This window comes from Neovison vison, chromosome 9 (assembly GCF_020171115.1).
Source record: "Neovison vison isolate M4711 chromosome 9, ASM_NN_V1, whole genome shotgun sequence".
Lineage (NCBI taxonomy): Eukaryota > Metazoa > Chordata > Mammalia > Carnivora > Mustelidae > Neogale > Neogale vison.
The window spans coordinates 73,395,553-73,411,935 of NC_058099.1; the positions used below are offsets into that span (position 1 = coordinate 73,395,553).

Genomic DNA, 16,383 nt, shown 5'->3' on the forward strand with positions numbered 1-16,383 from the left:
CCACTGTGGTACACAAAGCACATATCCTCATATGCGGAGCACATGAGGCCATCGAAGAACATCCCCCCAGGAAACCTTATAGAATAATAGTTAACCATTTAAAGAATTCTGAAGACCAAGAGCTTCTGATGAAGAAATGTGTTAAAGCCAAGCTTTCTCCCACAGGCCAGATGCAGAGTGGGGTCCCGCACACGGCCGCTGGGCTTGGGGCCACCATCTCAGGACCGTGGCGAGCACGCAGCCTAGTGGCTGCACAGTGGCGCCACAGCTCGGTTTCCAGGCACACGTAGGAAAGGTGCCAGCAGCAGGGTCTCCCACAGCCGCCCCGGGACAGCGACCCCCCAGGACAGTGATGAGGTGAGTGGGTAGGAGGGGGACGAGACCAGCTTGTAAAGAATACCCCTTGGGTGACACTGTTTCTCATTTTAAAAAACATTAAATTCAGAAGCACACAGGAATGCAAAAAGAATCATCCATTACGTTTTATTTTGAGTATGTCCTGGATTCTTACCCTGTCCTTTTACATCAAGAGTATTAACATTTTGGAAGAATCTCAACAGATCTAGAGAATTATCATCATTGGTCCCAGGATACAGAAACTGTGACCTCCGAGAATTCTGGAAATCTCCAGGTCAGCCATGTGCTGAGGGGATCAATGCAAAACGACCAGCAGCTTTCCCAATGTATCTCAGACAGCTTTCAGCATCTGTGTGAAAGAAGTGCCTTCACCTCATGGAAGAGAGCCAATGCAGATTCAGTATCTTGAGGTGGCAAGTTCAGGGCAAGGGACAAAGGCACCACGTGGCCCGTGAGCTCCAGGGAGAGCAGCCTCCGGAAAGAGAAGCACCAGGGCGTGGATGCTGCTGGCTGACGGCTTTAGCAGCCCCATTACCCTCTCTTTGATGTCCAGGGTCAACGCGATCCTGGTTCCACCAGGGCTAGGCGTAGATGCATGAAAAAGAATCTCACTGTGATCTTTCCTGCAAAGGAAACACCAATAAAATTTACTGCCTGGTAACAACGAAGGAATTCTTGTAAACCTGTACCTCTGCGTGCCTCTGCTCTCCGCTCCGGAGGAGCGACGAGACCGGCTGCACCTCACGACCCCACCAGTGGGGTGCCAGCGGCCGTACCCCAGCCTTCATTCCACCACACAGCGCAGGCCCCTTCACTCCACCTGCTTCCACAGCCTGAACTCTGCGCCACAGAGAGGCGGCCCGGCCCGCGTCCGGCGCAGCGCTAACTGCTCATCCCCCGAGTCCACACAGTGCTAGGACTCCACCAGCATCCGCACCCCGGGGCCACATACAGACGGGCGCCGCCGCCACCGACGTGAGGTCTTCGTGTGAGCGCGGTTCCAGCTCCGGAGGCTCTGGGCACTTACAAACAGGAAGGCTTTTTGCTCGAGGGCTCGACTCCTGTTCCTGCTGAACTGAGCCAGTGTGTAAAATGAGAACTGATATCAGCTCAGTAGGCACCGGAGGGCGGGTCCAATCGGCAGCCCGGGAAGCAGTGCCCCAGCTGGGGGCGCGGCGCCGTCTTGCGGGGGGCTGCGGACACAAAACAGAGGTTACCGTGCTCGGGGAAACGGAAACCAGGGGCCGCCTTGGAAAGCACCGGCCCTACTCACATGCAACCAACTGCTGACATAGTTTTAACTTGGTTTTTTGGTGATGCATTTGGCTTTAGTTTTTATAGAAGAAGAATTTTTGCAGCTTTCAACACATTTGACTTTTCAGACAGATGTCTAACTAGTTGACTTATATTTCCACAGACTTCTGGTACATTCGTGCATTCACGACAGGAGAAAGTGCATCCTCAGAGCTGAGCGGGTCTCGCGTCCTCCAGAATCGCGCCTGGCACCAAGCGGGCCACTCGGGGCGGCCTCTGCCCCAGCAGCTCCAACATAACTGTCCCCATCTCACCTTCTCTTCAGGTGCAGAACTTAGCCACTGTGAACAAAGCGGAAACCAGTCACTGTTCACCAATCAGCTAAGCTCTGCACCTCGGCAGAGAGGTCGTCGGCTGGGCATAAGGAACAGGCTGCCGAGCATCGTCCACGGCTGTTGCTTCTTCTGTTTCCGGAGAAGAGCTACAAGATGCATCTGTTCTCCGAACTGCAGAGAGAGAGAACTATGGCTTCTGGAGGAGCAGCCAAGGTCATGGTTGCGTGGTAATCCCTGGCAATGTGATTTTAATCTTAAGTCACAAATCAGCATGCCAGGAACCCAAGCAGCCAGAGCACTCGGAGCAGCACTGTGCCTGCTCACGGCCCACACTGCGCGCGCCGCCTTCCGCCCATGCCGGGCGCCGCCGTCCACCCTCTAGCTACTGCGTGGCCTTGACTGTGGCTTGCTGGGCATTTTACCTGGTGTCCCAGAGGCTTAGCCGACAGCAAAAGGACTCAGAAGCAACCACACACACACCCATGCAGCTTTGGAACATGAAATGAAAAATGCAACCAACAGCTGCCCCTGTGTGCTTCGCCACTTCCACCCAGGGGCCCGGGTTCTCAGCGAGTGGGCTGGGGAGTCTCCTGCTGGAAGGTGCCACGGTCACAGAAGGGGCTACGGAGAAGGGGCGTGCACATGGCCCTGCATTCATCCACAAGGGGCAGGGACAGAAGGGAGCAGACTTGTGACCAGGGCTGCCCTGAAAACTCACAATGGCTCCCCACAAGCAGCAGCAAGGGGATGGTAGGGGAACCAGCCCACTGTATGCACAGTCTCCAAGAAACCCAAACTCTCCATGAAATAAAAATCTAAGAGAAATAGGATTTAGACTACAGCTACACAAGGGTGGCGGCAAGAAAGGCTGTATTTTCTGCTGGCCCAGCTCTGCCTGGGATGTGCTGCCATCACGGGGATGGGGGGGCGGGGCCTGCACACAGCAGCTGTTTCACTACAAGACGTATAATCGTAGAAAATACTCCAAATATTTCCTTTTCCTGGCAAACACGGTTCCTGGACTCTTCTGGAAGAACAGGATCATCCTTTTCAGAACCCCTTTTTCTTCTTAGTACCAAGAGTTCTTTCAAATAAGATACTTCAACATGTTAGAAATGGTTTTGTTAACAGCAAAACATCAGAAGCACACTGAAAATCTAACAGGTTTAGAATATCTATATAAAATATTAAATAACCATTAAGAATTCTACATGTAGAGAAGCTGTATAAACATAAAAAAATACTTGAGATTTGATGAGAAGTTTAAAAAAAGATGTAAAATTCGGCCCTATTATATCACATAACAGCTTGAAGAACAACAGAGAAGACAGCCGAAGCCATGGCGGCCATTATCGGCTTGTGCTCGCAACCCCGCGGTTCTACCTAAGAGCTTCCCAGACCGCTGGGATGACTTTTAAAATGCAGAAACCTAGTTAAAAATGAACTTCTAGGATGTAAATCTAACAGGTCAATTCCAAGCACTATTAATCAGAAGCAGTTTAAATAATTCAGGACTCCCACTCCCGTGCAGACCAGAGAGAAATTCCGCTCCCGTACAAGGGCAGACATAAGCCGGGCACAGAGCCGTCCAGAGGTGCACTGTGGCAGGAGGCCCCTCAAGTTCTGCAGATGGGGGGCCGCACACAGACATCTGCACTGAGCTGAGCGTTCAGGGTAACACGGGAACATGCTCCCGTGCGAGCCCTCACCTGGACGGCTGGATTAGTCCTTCCACCGGCCTCCCCAGCCCACCACCTCCACCTACTCCAAGTGCTCGCCTGTGTTTTTGTCCCTATAAGGAACAAAACTCCACTGGCCAAAACCGCGCGCAGGAGAGCTACTCTGCCAGGGTGGCAGCCTCTGCTTCCAGGCCCACTCTGGCCAGACCGGGCCTCGTGCTGCCCGCAGGCACCTGGGCCGCCTGCACTCCCAGGCCACTGGCCACGAAGCAGGAGCAGAGGACCGTGGCTCTGCGTCTCCTTATCACCTCATGTGGCTCTGACGCGGAGTCTCTGGTTAGAGCTGAGCGGCGGAGGAAGAGAAAGAGAATCACCTCTTCAGAGTAACATCTCGGCCACCACCTCGGCTGAGGATCTGTCCATCTGCTCCTTGGTCAGCTCGAAGCACCGGCGGGCGACCTGCTGCTGCCTGGCGTCCTCGCCCAGCATCAGCTCCCCATAGAGGTACACGCCCATGGCCTGCGGGGCGCGGAGGCACAGCGAGGAAGGGAGAGAAAGGTCACGTCCACACGTTCGCGGTCCGTGCTGCTTGTGCACCCACCTGCCCACCTGGACGTTACAAAGACCCTCGAAAGACGAGACAGCTGACCGGCTGTACTTCTGCAACCTACAGTTTTCCATCCCTTCTTTCTTGTTCACACTGATCCCCCCAGAATCCTTAGCTATCCACTCCATCAACAGAACCTCGGTGACCTAACCGTTTCTCCATGGATGACTGTGTCGGAAACATGAGGACAGGCAGGTAGGTCCCCACAATGCCCACCACAGAGATCCCCGCGGCTGCAAGCAGCCCCCGAGGCACCGTGCACCTGTCACACAGTCACAAGACTTCCTCCCAGGAGAGCGTCCTGAGCCGCAGCTGGGGAACAAACACCAGCACAAAACACACGCCATGGGAGGGAGAACCATCCCACCGCCCGGGAAAAAGTGCCCGCTCCCTCAGCCCAGCCCGTCCGAGCCCTTCAGCCGCCCCTGCCCAGGCAGCAAACACTACCCCTGCATTTCTCCTACAGTTTGGAAAAGGGCCAGTTATAGCCTGGAAGACCACAAGACCCTTTGGTTCTGCCTCTTTGCTTGTCCCAAGCAGTAATGCCATGGATTACATTCTGCTGTAGCAAATTAAAAGAAAATGAAGTTTTCATCGCAAGATAAAAACTTGGTAGTCCGGGGCTCAAAAATTCTTCCCTGAAAAAGCTGAGTTTGGTAATCCTTATGTGGCAAAGGTGTTGGCCCTAAAAAAGCAGTTAGTTTCAGTTTCAAAAGAAACCTTAAGTTGCTTCTTACATTTTGTCCCTGTTTGTGTTTCTAAACACCTCTGCTCCAACTGTGCAAATGTGACATTTCTTCTGCTACAAAGTCATGTATTTTTCTTTGTGGGAAGAACGAGCCCTTCCCTACTGGCTGCCCCCCCCTATACTTGGGCCCTCTCAAAAGTCCCTTTGTTTGCCCCACCGCCACCGAAGCATGGCTCCATTCTGTCAGCCCACAGTGCCCGGCGCAAAGCTCGCTCGGTGCCACACAATGGTCACGCTAACAGCAACGAGCTGCAGGCTGCCTTCCAAAAGCTGACAGAATCCGTGGCGCACACACCACCACCCACAGCCACGCTGGTGCAGAGGGGGCAAGGGAGGCACCCCCAAACATATTCGTGCACCTTAGTGCTTCCCGCGGGCTCCCAGGAAGGTGACCACCTTCCCCTGCAAATAGTGAGGAAAGTTCTTGCAGGAAGGACACTGGAAATGGGCGTGGCAGGGCATGGCTGGCGCAGGTACACGCCAGACTGTCCTGGGTGTTTGGGGCTCCCCCTGAGTAGCCCCATTCTGCAGACCCAGACACACAGGGGGACAGCTAAGCCGCGGCCCGGCTCGAGACCTGGTGCTGCTGTGAGGTCTGCATGTGCGTCATGTGGTAAGGACAGTGGCCCTCAGCCACATCAAACCAACGTGGCTTCTAAGGGTGTGATTCACGATTTAAAGGGACACCAAGAGAGGGGAAAATCAGCTCCAAAATGTGTTAGAGAAGCTCCTACCTAGTCCTTAAAGATCTTTGGAAAATGTTTAAATATTTGTTATGCAAGAAAAGTTCCCAACTTGGGTCCTGTGTGAGTGAGTGCAGCGAACAACTGGGACAGCATTAAAGGAATTCCCATCGGCTGAAAAAGGAAACTTACCTGATCCTCCTGGAGGAACCTCTCCACATCTCTGTAGGCTTTTGTATATTTGTGCTTAACAATGAGTTCACACCATCGATGGCGAACCTTAAGGAAGGAGAGAAAGTTCAGTAAGCAACAATCCGGGGGTTTCCTCAGCCTGTCTTAATGACAGAATCTGTAGTAGCAAAAGTTACTCTCTCAACTGTATTAATGTTGCTGACGTGTTGTAAATTTTTAGTTTAATTTCATGTACAAAGAAAGGAACCATGTTTCTCCTGGCCTGCTGTCAACTTCAGGGGAAGAAGGGACATGGTTCAGTTAGGTGAGCTGAGGTTTTTAAACAAAATTTTGCACCAAGATGTAACCAGACAAGATACAACCAGGCAGAGGAGCGCCCAGCCCAGCCAGCCCAGCTCTGCCTGCAACACGCAGTCAACAGATGTTCTCTTCAAAACCACAGCCAGCTTAATTTCCAGTGAGGACCAATTCGGTTCAACGCTACTGATCATGACCATAAACACAAGAAAAGCAGGAAGCCATGGTCGTCCACATTGCTGAGGAGATGCACAGCACGCCCCTGCGGCCCGTGGGGCGGGCGCCTGGGGCCAGGAAAGAGCAGGGCACCTGCTGCAAGCAGGATCCCCCAAGGCATGCCCGCAGAGTGCCACACGTCTACACAGCCTGCCGTGAACAGCCCAGCTGACTGTGGGGGCCATTCAGTCCAGATCCACCTGATGCAAGGTTTCCCAGAATGAATTTGCCAGGAAACCCAGCCCCCTCCAGACATTATGGGAGTCTGGTCCCAGCACTAGTGGCCTCTGCTAGTAGAGGCAGAGCCCCAGCATCACCTGGCACTTCTGGCACATTCTTCAGGTGGAAAGCCTACCCGAATTTGGTTTTCAGAATCCAGTTGCAGGCCCAGGTCTACTGCCCCAAGTGCTCCCAATTATACACAGCAAACAGTCCACCACTTTCTATTCCTCAACATCAGTCCTCCACAGAAGTGATGACAAGGACCAAAAAAGCTTCCTTCCTTCCCTCTGCCTTTGAAGGACGGAGACCCTCCTAGTAATCCATCTGTGGCAATGGGATAATGTAAGCAATTTCAACATTTCGGCTGGGCCCCTGTAAATTACATCGTTACCCACTGCTGGCCGGATCTCTCCTTTAAACTACCATAAACAGATAGACAAAAGACATGTAGAAATGAAGAAACAAGTCTTTGGGGAAGAACTCTTCCCTTGGGGTACAGTATACCCCAAGACTGGGTGTTAACTCTGGGGTTCTGGTGGGGCTGCCCTTTGCTTGTGGGCAGCAAGCCCTCTGAACGTCCAAGGACAGGATGCCAGGATGCCAACGATCTTTACATCCACGAAGGAATTTCAGAGGCGCATGGAAATGAGCGAATAGCCTCCGAGCATCACAACAAACGGGAAGAGTCTGGACTGGATGGGTCTTGGCAATCTTTCCATCTTCCACAAGATGTTCTTTCCTACAGAGCCAACAGAAGTGAACAGACCGTAAAAGGGAAAGGGCAGCCCTAAAATATTCTCACAGAAAAGACAACTGAACAGAGCTCTGAGAGGCCAACTCGTCACACTACACCAATCAGAACCACAGACCCCCACACTCCCGAGCCCCGGAAAGCACCCAACCAAGTCCCACGGGTGAGACACCCTTCCGCGGTTTTCTCCCAGTCACAGTCCTCACTGCAGCACCCTGTGAACTTGTGGAAAATGGGGGCCAGCTCGGCAAGGCCAGGAGAAGGACCCCGGGGAGAACCACCCCGCGGGACAGACTGCTGCTCTGTGCCCCACCCAGAGCCCTCGGGAAAGAGCATCCCTTTCCACCCGTGCACACGGGTGCTTGCCTCTCCCTGATGCACATGGACAGGAATAACAAAGCCTAAATGGGGGCCTATTTCATGGCAGAATAAGGCCTCCAGGCAAGCAGGAGGCAGGGTGGTCCCACCACAAGTGGGCGAAGGTCCAGGAGGCCCAAGCGAAAGGCTCTTTGACACCAACATGAAGCCAGCACTTTCACTTCTCTTACTGTTAAAAATAGTTTACTGTCACAATTAATAAGAGATCTAGTCTTCTGACCTCCGAAAGCCAACATGGCATCCAGGAAGCACAGTCCAGCATCCCCTCCCCTAGAAGAGCAAAAAAAACAATGAGTCTTTTCTTTCCAGAAGAGCTCAGTGCATTTCAGTATTTCAGTGACCGGATGTTTAAAAGACGTCACAGAGATGCTGCATGAGGCTGAGGGGCTGACAGATATTTCTTGCTCACACACAGGGCTTTTACCTCTCTTCCTACTTTTTTCACAAAGAAAACCCTCATTTTTTAAGCCCCTAAACCCCAGGACCCAATCCACATGGCCACTTGTCACCACACATAATTGGGGGGGAGGGGTGTCGTCTTCCCAAAAAACTGGCAGCAAAATGACATTTGTCTCAATTTTTCCCAGCAATATTTCCAAAGTGGGTACTGACAGAATATTCCCTCTCCAGATCCCTGAAAAACCTCAATAATCTTTGACAGAGGCCGTCACACAGGTGTCTCACACTCCTTCCCCCACTGGAACTAGAGAGAGTGAGGCTCTCTGTGCTGGGGGGCCAGGGCCAGAGAATTTGGGGCAGGCCTCTGAGGAGAAAGTGGTCCATCCTGTATGTCCGCTCTTCCTCATTTTCTATTTAATTATTAAATAATGGGGTAGTGGTTGCCCTGTAACTTCCTCAGTGAGCTCACCAAGCACGGTGCACAGCCCCAACGGCGCCTGCGCCTCGCATGCCTCCACAGCCTCTGTGGCTCCTGGGTCCCACTCCCTGAGTTTCAGTGTTGCAGGCGCTCACACAGGCCAACATGGATCAAATCACACTAAAAGATCCATGTTTTATTGTAGTTCAGTTCTGTCAAGAGTTGAAGACATTGAATGACCTTCTGAACTATGACTCAAATTCACCTCACTCCAACTTCGTGCCAGGAATCATTGAGAAGCGCCCAGGCAACCAACAGCCTAGTCCCAAAGCCCATCAGTGTGGTCAGCTGGACAGAGAAGGGGTGAGGCAGCACTGGGGAGGGAGGAAGAGAGGGGAGCAGAAGAACCAGAACCCAAAGAGGATGAGAAAAGGGGCATATTTCAGAAGTGAAGAGAGGCAGAGCTGCCTCCAGTGCAGAGAGCATGGTCCCAGGTCCGCACCCTCCTCCATCCTGCTGCTCTGCCGGTGCGCACATGGCAGGGCCTGGGTATCCAAAGGCATCCTGCATCTGACACGTATACCTGTGGATACACACGCACACACGCACAATCCTCTCCCTCACTCTGGTATTTTCTGTCTTTTCTTTATGCTGGTTAATGGTCTACTCAGTTGACTGCATGACCCACCACGCCTTGAGTCTGCCCCTCAGCCCCAGCAGCACGGCCCTGCTCCCCAGGGTGGGGAAGAAGAGCGCGGCTCCTGGGGCTGCTGTGGAGACGGACTGAGGTTTGCCCGTGGCGAGCGCAGCGAAGAGTCCCATATAGTGAGTGCTTGTCATCTCAGCAGAAGTGGCATATTTCTGGCTTTTTCACTTCACAAGTTCTGTTATTTACTGAGTTTATAAAACCTTCGGAATATCACCTCAAGGAAGTACTGTTAACTGGTGAAATGAGAGCAAGGTGCCTCTCAGATGGGTGCTGGTCCAGAGGGTGGCCTGGAAGCTGTGTGAGGCAGAGCAGCCTGCGAGGGAAGGTGCAGACAGGGCTGGGCTCTCGGGTGGAGAGGGGGTGAGGGGCACGAGGTCCCCAGGCCTCTGGGCCCCGGCTCTGCCTGCCCAGCGACTGGTTTCAGGAGTCTGAGATTCCCTGTGGGAGGAGCAGCAAGGGTGCCCCCAGGGAGGGGCGGAGAGGCCTGGGGGCCAGGGGCCAGGCACCTGGCAATTTCCCAAACCACCTGTGGAGACAGAACACTCAGCTCAGCCATGCCTTTAGCCCCAGCCCCATGGCGTTTCTGCCACTTCAAGGAAGTCCTTACTACCCAAAGGCTCAGCTGAGCGGAACTACCTCTGGTCCGCTCCCCTCACCTGCCGTGGTGCTCAAAAACTGGGACCTGCCTCATAGGGGTCATTTGTATTCCCAATCCATGTCTCAGATTCAAGAGGACAAGTCCCATGACCCAACGGGGCCTCTGTGTGATACGACCCTAACCTTCATCAGGACATGCCGGGGCTCTCCCTTATTTAGTTGTTCTCTCCTGGAAACAGGAGAGAGACTGCTGAAGAATAAGTCCACTCCCCACCCCAATGTCTTTTCAACCTGAGAATTTTCATGTATCCAGAACTAGTTTCCTACCAAACCCTGGAACAAGAGTTGGGAAATTTTCTCAGTCAAGGGCCAGACAGTGTTTCTGGCTTTTTGCTGCCCATCTGCCACTGTACTGCCAAAGCGGCCTAGACCTCTATAAGTAGGTGGGCACAGCTATCTTCAAATAAAAGTTTATTTATCTGGGTGGGCGGGGCTGGCCTGGCTATACTTTGCTGACCCCTGCTTAGTAGGGTGGAAGTCTACACCCCAGGTCCCCAAGTGAAGCGAGGTGAAGGGGTGCTGGTAAACATTCAAGCCCCAAAGCTACCTGCATGAGGTCACAGAACACAGAGCTGGGAGGTCCTCGTGAGCTGGCTCAGGCCTCCATCCTGGTCCTGCCGGGAAATCGAGTACATTCCTGAATGTGGGGCCTCTGAGTCCTTTTCTCGCTGTGGGTTAAATTCCTTCAGAAACAGAGTGACCCTCGAGCCAGTGGGCCCAGCACAAATGCGTACATAAGGCATCATGCATGGGCAGGCGACCTGACATCAAGGAAAGACAGTCTTTGGGAAGAGTGACCCCCTACACCAGCTCACTCCTAGTCTCCCCACATTGTTGGAGCTTCCCTCTGAATCACCACACCCCCAGACCCCATGCTTAGTAACACCTCACAATTCTTAAGGCTGTTTTATAGCTTTTACCTCAAGTTTCTTCTTTTTTCCCTTAGTTTTTATGTTTTCCATGAAGCTATTTCAAAGAAATAAAACATTCTTTATGGGAATGCTCCCCGTAAGTCTGCTTGTTAACAGACTAGTTTTTCAAAGTGGTTTTCAAACTTTTCTTGAACATCATTCTTCTAACTTTCAGTAAAAGTCAACTCTGAAATCTTCTAAAGACAAATTAGAGAAAATAATGTTAGTGGTTCTTCAAGCAGTTTAAAAACCTCCACGTCAGGTAGGAAACACCTCTAAAATAAACCATAAACTTGTAGGGCCCTGGGTTCCTCAGAGCTGAAGTTTGAAAACCAGGGACTCAGAACTGTTGTGCCTGAAGAATAAATGGATTCACAAAGGCTGAGCAGACCCTGCTGCAGACGTAAAAACAAGAGTTCAGTTCTGGGGGCGCCTGGGTGGCTCAGTCGTTAAGCGTCTGCCTTTGGCTTAAGTCGTGACCCCAGAGTCCTGGGATCACCCTGCATCAGGCTCCCTGCTCAGCGGGGAGTCTGCTTCTCTCTCTCTCCTACTCCCCTTGCTTGTGTTCCCTCTCTCACTGTGTCTCTGTCAAATAAGTCAATAAAATCTTAAAAAAAAAAAAAAAAATTAGTTCTGGTAACTCAGTTAATGCCCCCAGGCATGGTTCTCCTCGCCACGAGCCGCCCCACCACACACGCGAGTGCAGGTCAGAGAGAGGAAATCAGCCACGCTGCTTCTGTCACTGTCATTCTGGAGCCAGGGTTTGGTTTGGTGCACATCAGTGTCCAAGCCTGAAAAAGCACCTGTGGCTCCTGGAGGGAACTGCTTCCCTTGCTTTATCTTCAAACGTTGATGATCTTCACAGCAGCGTTCAACATGGATATATTATTTTGCGTTTTTCCTTTTCAATGCCTGCCGCTGTTGGGCTTACTAGTGTAGCGTAGCCCGCAAACCTTTGCTCAAAAACAGTGATGGGGATGCCCTTCTGTTAACGTACCACAGCTCCATTAAAGTCTGTGTGTCCCCCAAAAGTCCCGAAGTGTGTTAATTGCCTTTGGCTTTTTAACAAGGAGGCTGTGGCCGGAGATGGCACTGCCACAGCCCTGCCTCACTCAGCAACACCGGCGTTGGGCCCAGGATCTTCTCCGTGCACATCCTTGACCTCACCCCTTTGGCCGAGCCCAGCAGCACTCCACGCCCACTGGCCACTCTCTTCAGCTTGTGTCTGAGATCTGCTCCGTCCCCAGTGTCGCGGACAGGCCGTGTTCCCTTGTCTGCCCATGTACGTACCGACCCTGAAACATAAGCCTGGGGAGAGCAGAGGGGACGGGCACCTTCAGGTCATCTCCAGGCCCCGTCTTCGATGCCTGGCTTGACAAATGTTTGATAAATGTTTCTGATTGAATGTAGCCCTTTTAAAGACTCAGAATGCTTTCCAGCTACTTGGAAATTATAAGGCACAGTTGGAAGCTGTAAAATGCTTTGAAGAATGTCACCCATTCCTATTTATGACAGGAAGTACTCCCCTTTCTTTTCAGTCCTTTTGATTTCAAAATTTACTGTTAAAGGGGAAAAAAAGTCTATCTAGGGAACATGATCTGGGAAGCCCATTAAACCTCAATGAGAGTTCCATTTTATATCTGTAAACAGAAAGACCAAGGCTCACGGCTTGTGGGAATTAGTAAGTCTAACTCTGCAATAAATGGACCTGCTTTTTCAATTTGTGTCTGAAATTAGATTTAACTTTGCTCTAAAGCAGCTTTCCTGCTGGCGAGGGAAGGCGGCTCGGCAGCCTGGCAGCAGGAAGGCCTTCGCGGAGCGTGGCTCCAGGACAGACAGCGTCTCCGGCCAGTGCTGCCTTCCGCGGCCCGGGTGATGGTCTGGTGTGACTCACGAGAGAAGAGGACAGACCCCTCAGCTGTGTGGCTGTCCCCTCAAGACACGCCACATCTGTACCGTGGCTCCAGCACTTCTCCTCTCTGCTCCCATATCCCCTGCTCCCTACTCTGAACAGCTGCCACCATGAAGGTGGCACTTTTCTGAAACAAGAAGGAACGAGAAGTTCCCGCATTTGCTGTCACAAAGCCGGTGGGGAGGGTAAGGACAACAAACGCGGCATCAGGCTGTCTGCTCTCTCAGGCTCTTACTACCCATGCCTGAGTCAGCCGGGCATGGACAACTGGTTGTAACCGGTTACGGCCAGATGTAACCAGAGCTGCAGCAACAGGCAAACCCCGGATCCTTCAGGACCGCCTCACACTTGGCATGTCCACCCAGAGCCCCCGGAAGGATAAACGGGATGACAAACGTCAAGGACTAGAAGAGGCGGCCTGACATAATTCACAAGGGCAAGTTCTAACCTCTCTTCCTTCTCCTGTGGACCTATTTCATGCTATTCAGTGCAACTGGCTTCAAAAAGCAGAACTCAGGAGCCCATGATGGGTCCGCCTTGAAATATGGCACAATTTGCCTTCCCTTCCCAACAAAACTGAGCACCGGATGGCAGTCCGTTCTAACGCGTAAGTCTGTGATTAGGAAGAAACACATTCCACCTTCTTTATTCCTTTCGTTACCGTGTGACACACAGCCGGTACTGAAAAGAAGACTTTTACTAAAGTTGGCAGAGAGCGGGACCATGGGTAACCTCCTCCGATAAGCTCAGAAGGAACACCGGTGCCTTCTCTGACCTCTCCTCAGAGGCGGACTCGAGGCTGGAGGGCCTCCCTGACTCCATCAGAAAGGACCGTTCCCTCCTGGAGGTGTTTCCCTCGTCACGTCAGGTGCTAGCTGCTGTTCCAGAAGACCTGGAGACTCAGGGAGGGTCATTCTCCAACAGGTAAGTATCAGATGCTGAGGATAAAGTAGTGAATAAAACAGACAACTCCTGTCTTCTTGGAACTTGTAGTCAACAGAAGGTCTAAGAAAAATCCAGGAAACCAGCAACACCTTTCTGAGAAACGCCGTGAGAGAACGTTAACAGGGCGCCACCGGGCAAGGCGGGGGGGGGGGGGGGGGGAGCAGACTCTGAGAAGGAGCTGCACGACCGCCGCGCAGAAGGAAGACACCGGCTCCGGGACGAGGAGGCCTTCTGAGCCCAATTTCTAGCCATACCACACATGCTGCGAACATTTCACCCTCCCTCCCCTGCTTTTTAATAGCTATTTCTTTCAATACCCTCCCTACAAAACCACTATTCACAGCAGCCGAGATGTGCAAACCGTCCCTTGTCCCTCAGCTGATGGATGGAGAACGGCTATAATGCATCCGATCGAACTATCTGGCAATACAAAAGGAATGAAGTGCTGATACATGCTAAGTCACAGAGGATTCCGGAAAACAGGACGCGAAGTGAAAAGAAGCCGGTCACAAAAGGTCACATATCCTGTTTGTATGAATGTCCAGAACAGGCAAATCTAGACAGACAGACAGATGAGTGTGTTCCCAGGCCCGGGGTTGCGGGCGGGGACAACAGCAAGGGCAGCCACAGGCCACTGGGGTTTCTCTGGAGGAGGAGGATGATGTGCACAATCATTGGTGGTGACGGTCGCACGACTCTGCGAGGACACTGAACCGCTGAACTGTACACTTGAAACAGTGACTCCAGTGGCCTCTGAATTATTTCTCAAAGCGGTTATTAAAAATCACCCAGGAGTCAAGCTTGGGAAGGCTGTTTCAGCAAAGGGCACTGCTCTACAGAGTCTGTTCTGGAGGAAACCACCTGGTGTCCTGACAGCAAAGCTATTTGCTCCCACCCACAGACGGGCAAGACCACTCGGTCTACGGAACACGGCTCCATGTCGTTCAAGGTGCAAGTGCAACAACGTGCAGACCAAGTAGCTTTTAAAAAATCAATGTTCCTGCCACCCCACAAAGTGTAGCTGGTCCTTAAATTTCACACACTGACCCACACACAAAAATGCCACAATTTGCATGTAAGTGGGAGCTTTTAATTTTTTAAACAATTTAAATCCAATTTTCCCTTTGCTCTCAGGGACCAGCACAAACACTCACACGTAAGGGCGTGTGTGGCCACAACACAGTGTGGGAGACACAGAGCACTGCCCCCCGCCCCACAGCAGCTGCCCCGGGGAGGAGCCCCCCACACGACTCAGGCAGAACCTGCATCCCATGTGTGGTACGTGGCTTCCACAGCTCGAAGGCTAGAATCCCCCAACCCTCAAATCCTGGTGTGATGGGAAACTAGGGAGCAGGAGACGTGTCCAGGGGAGAAAAGCAATCTGGAAAGACGGAGAGTTCTGGCACAAGTGCCCCCTCCATTTCAGGGTATTTACGGGACACTTTACGTGTGAATATGGCTCCGTTCAGTTGTGTGAAAAAGATGCCAGTGTTCATAGACAACAGTGTGCTTTTCTGCTGCCGATTTCAGCACGGAAATGGAGTATGAAATACCTCATCTACTGATGGAAGAATAACGAACCCAGAAGCACCAACATAAATGCTCCTTTTTTTTCTATTTACAGATAAATTATAAATACCATCGACTGATTTTAAGTGTTTATTTAAATCGTCCATCTAAGGAACACTGAGCAGATTATGCCATTAATGGCTCATTTTTTTATCTTCTTCACTTAACACACATTTGAACAGCCCCAGAATGCTAGAATGATTCAAGGTAAATGGAATACAAATCCCTGGGTTCAGGAACAAGAAAGGAATATTAATCTAAAACATAAAAGTTTTTTTAACTCTGTCATTTTGGATAAGTTCTGAAAAAATTCCTTTACCATAATATAGTAGGGGACAATTTGTTATAAGATTTCCATAGAAAAAACCTAGGGGCACCGAACAGTAACAAAGAAAGAAAACTCCAAGAAAGACCTAGAGATATCTTCATGACTTGAAAGGAAATGTTCTAAAAACAGTTTCAGAAACCAGATACAACAAAGGAAAAATACACAAATATAACTAAAGAATTATGTAAGAGCTCTGTTTTCTCCCCACATCATTAAAGGCACAAGGTTTCAAAAGACAGGTATGTCTAAAGCAACTGAAGAAAATTACCCCAATCTCCTTTTTCAATCTGTACCCGCCCAAGCTTTCAAAACTCTAGAAAAGGAATTACAATACCCCGTCAAAGAGACGGCTGAGCAGCACCACCACCGCCGCCTCCAAAGCACTGTCTTGGCTTTTTAAAAAAAAAAAAAAAACTGGGTGTTAATTCACTCTATAGCTCACATCCAAAAGTTGGGGTTCAACAGCCTTTGACCTCTTGACTTGCAACCTGAGCTTAACCATGTCACCAAATCACCAAGTCGGACCCCTCATCCCTGCAAAGAAATTGTGACAAACTGCCCCGTGCTGGATATGGCAGGTGTTTTGGGAAACTCCCACCTCATAACTCACCCTGAAAAACCACCTCGCTAATTGCCACACACCATTCTGATTCTCCACAATGGTCGTCGTCTTTTTTTTTAAATGCTTAATCCCAAAACTGCCTCATGGGGCTCTAGGCCAGGAGGGCACCTACAGACAATGGTTAAGGATGTGGGGAGGTCCTGGGGTGTGTGCACAGCCTCTGAGAGGAGGGAGGAAGAGGCTCCCCTGCCCGG

General features: G+C 51.3%; 1 protein-coding gene across 4 annotated transcripts in view; it reads right to left on the reverse strand.

Annotated features, from left to right (window-relative positions):
• Positions 1–458: 458 nt before the first annotated feature.
• LOC122917633 (aminopeptidase O (putative)) overlaps positions 459–16,383 on the reverse strand; it is a 336,369-nt gene continuing 320,444 nt past the window's right edge. For all 4 annotated transcript variants that reach the window (XM_044265753.1, XM_044265752.1, XM_044265758.1 and 1 more), the window contains 3 exons: positions 5,856–5,942; positions 4,000–4,144; positions 459–980 (listed from right to left, as the gene is read on the reverse strand). In XM_044265753.1, coding sequence (XP_044121688.1) covers positions 4,004–4,144; positions 5,856–5,942 — 228 coding nt within the window. In that variant the 3' untranslated portion in view covers positions 459–980; positions 4,000–4,003. The remainder of the gene's footprint in view (positions 981–3,999; positions 4,145–5,855; positions 5,943–16,383) is intronic.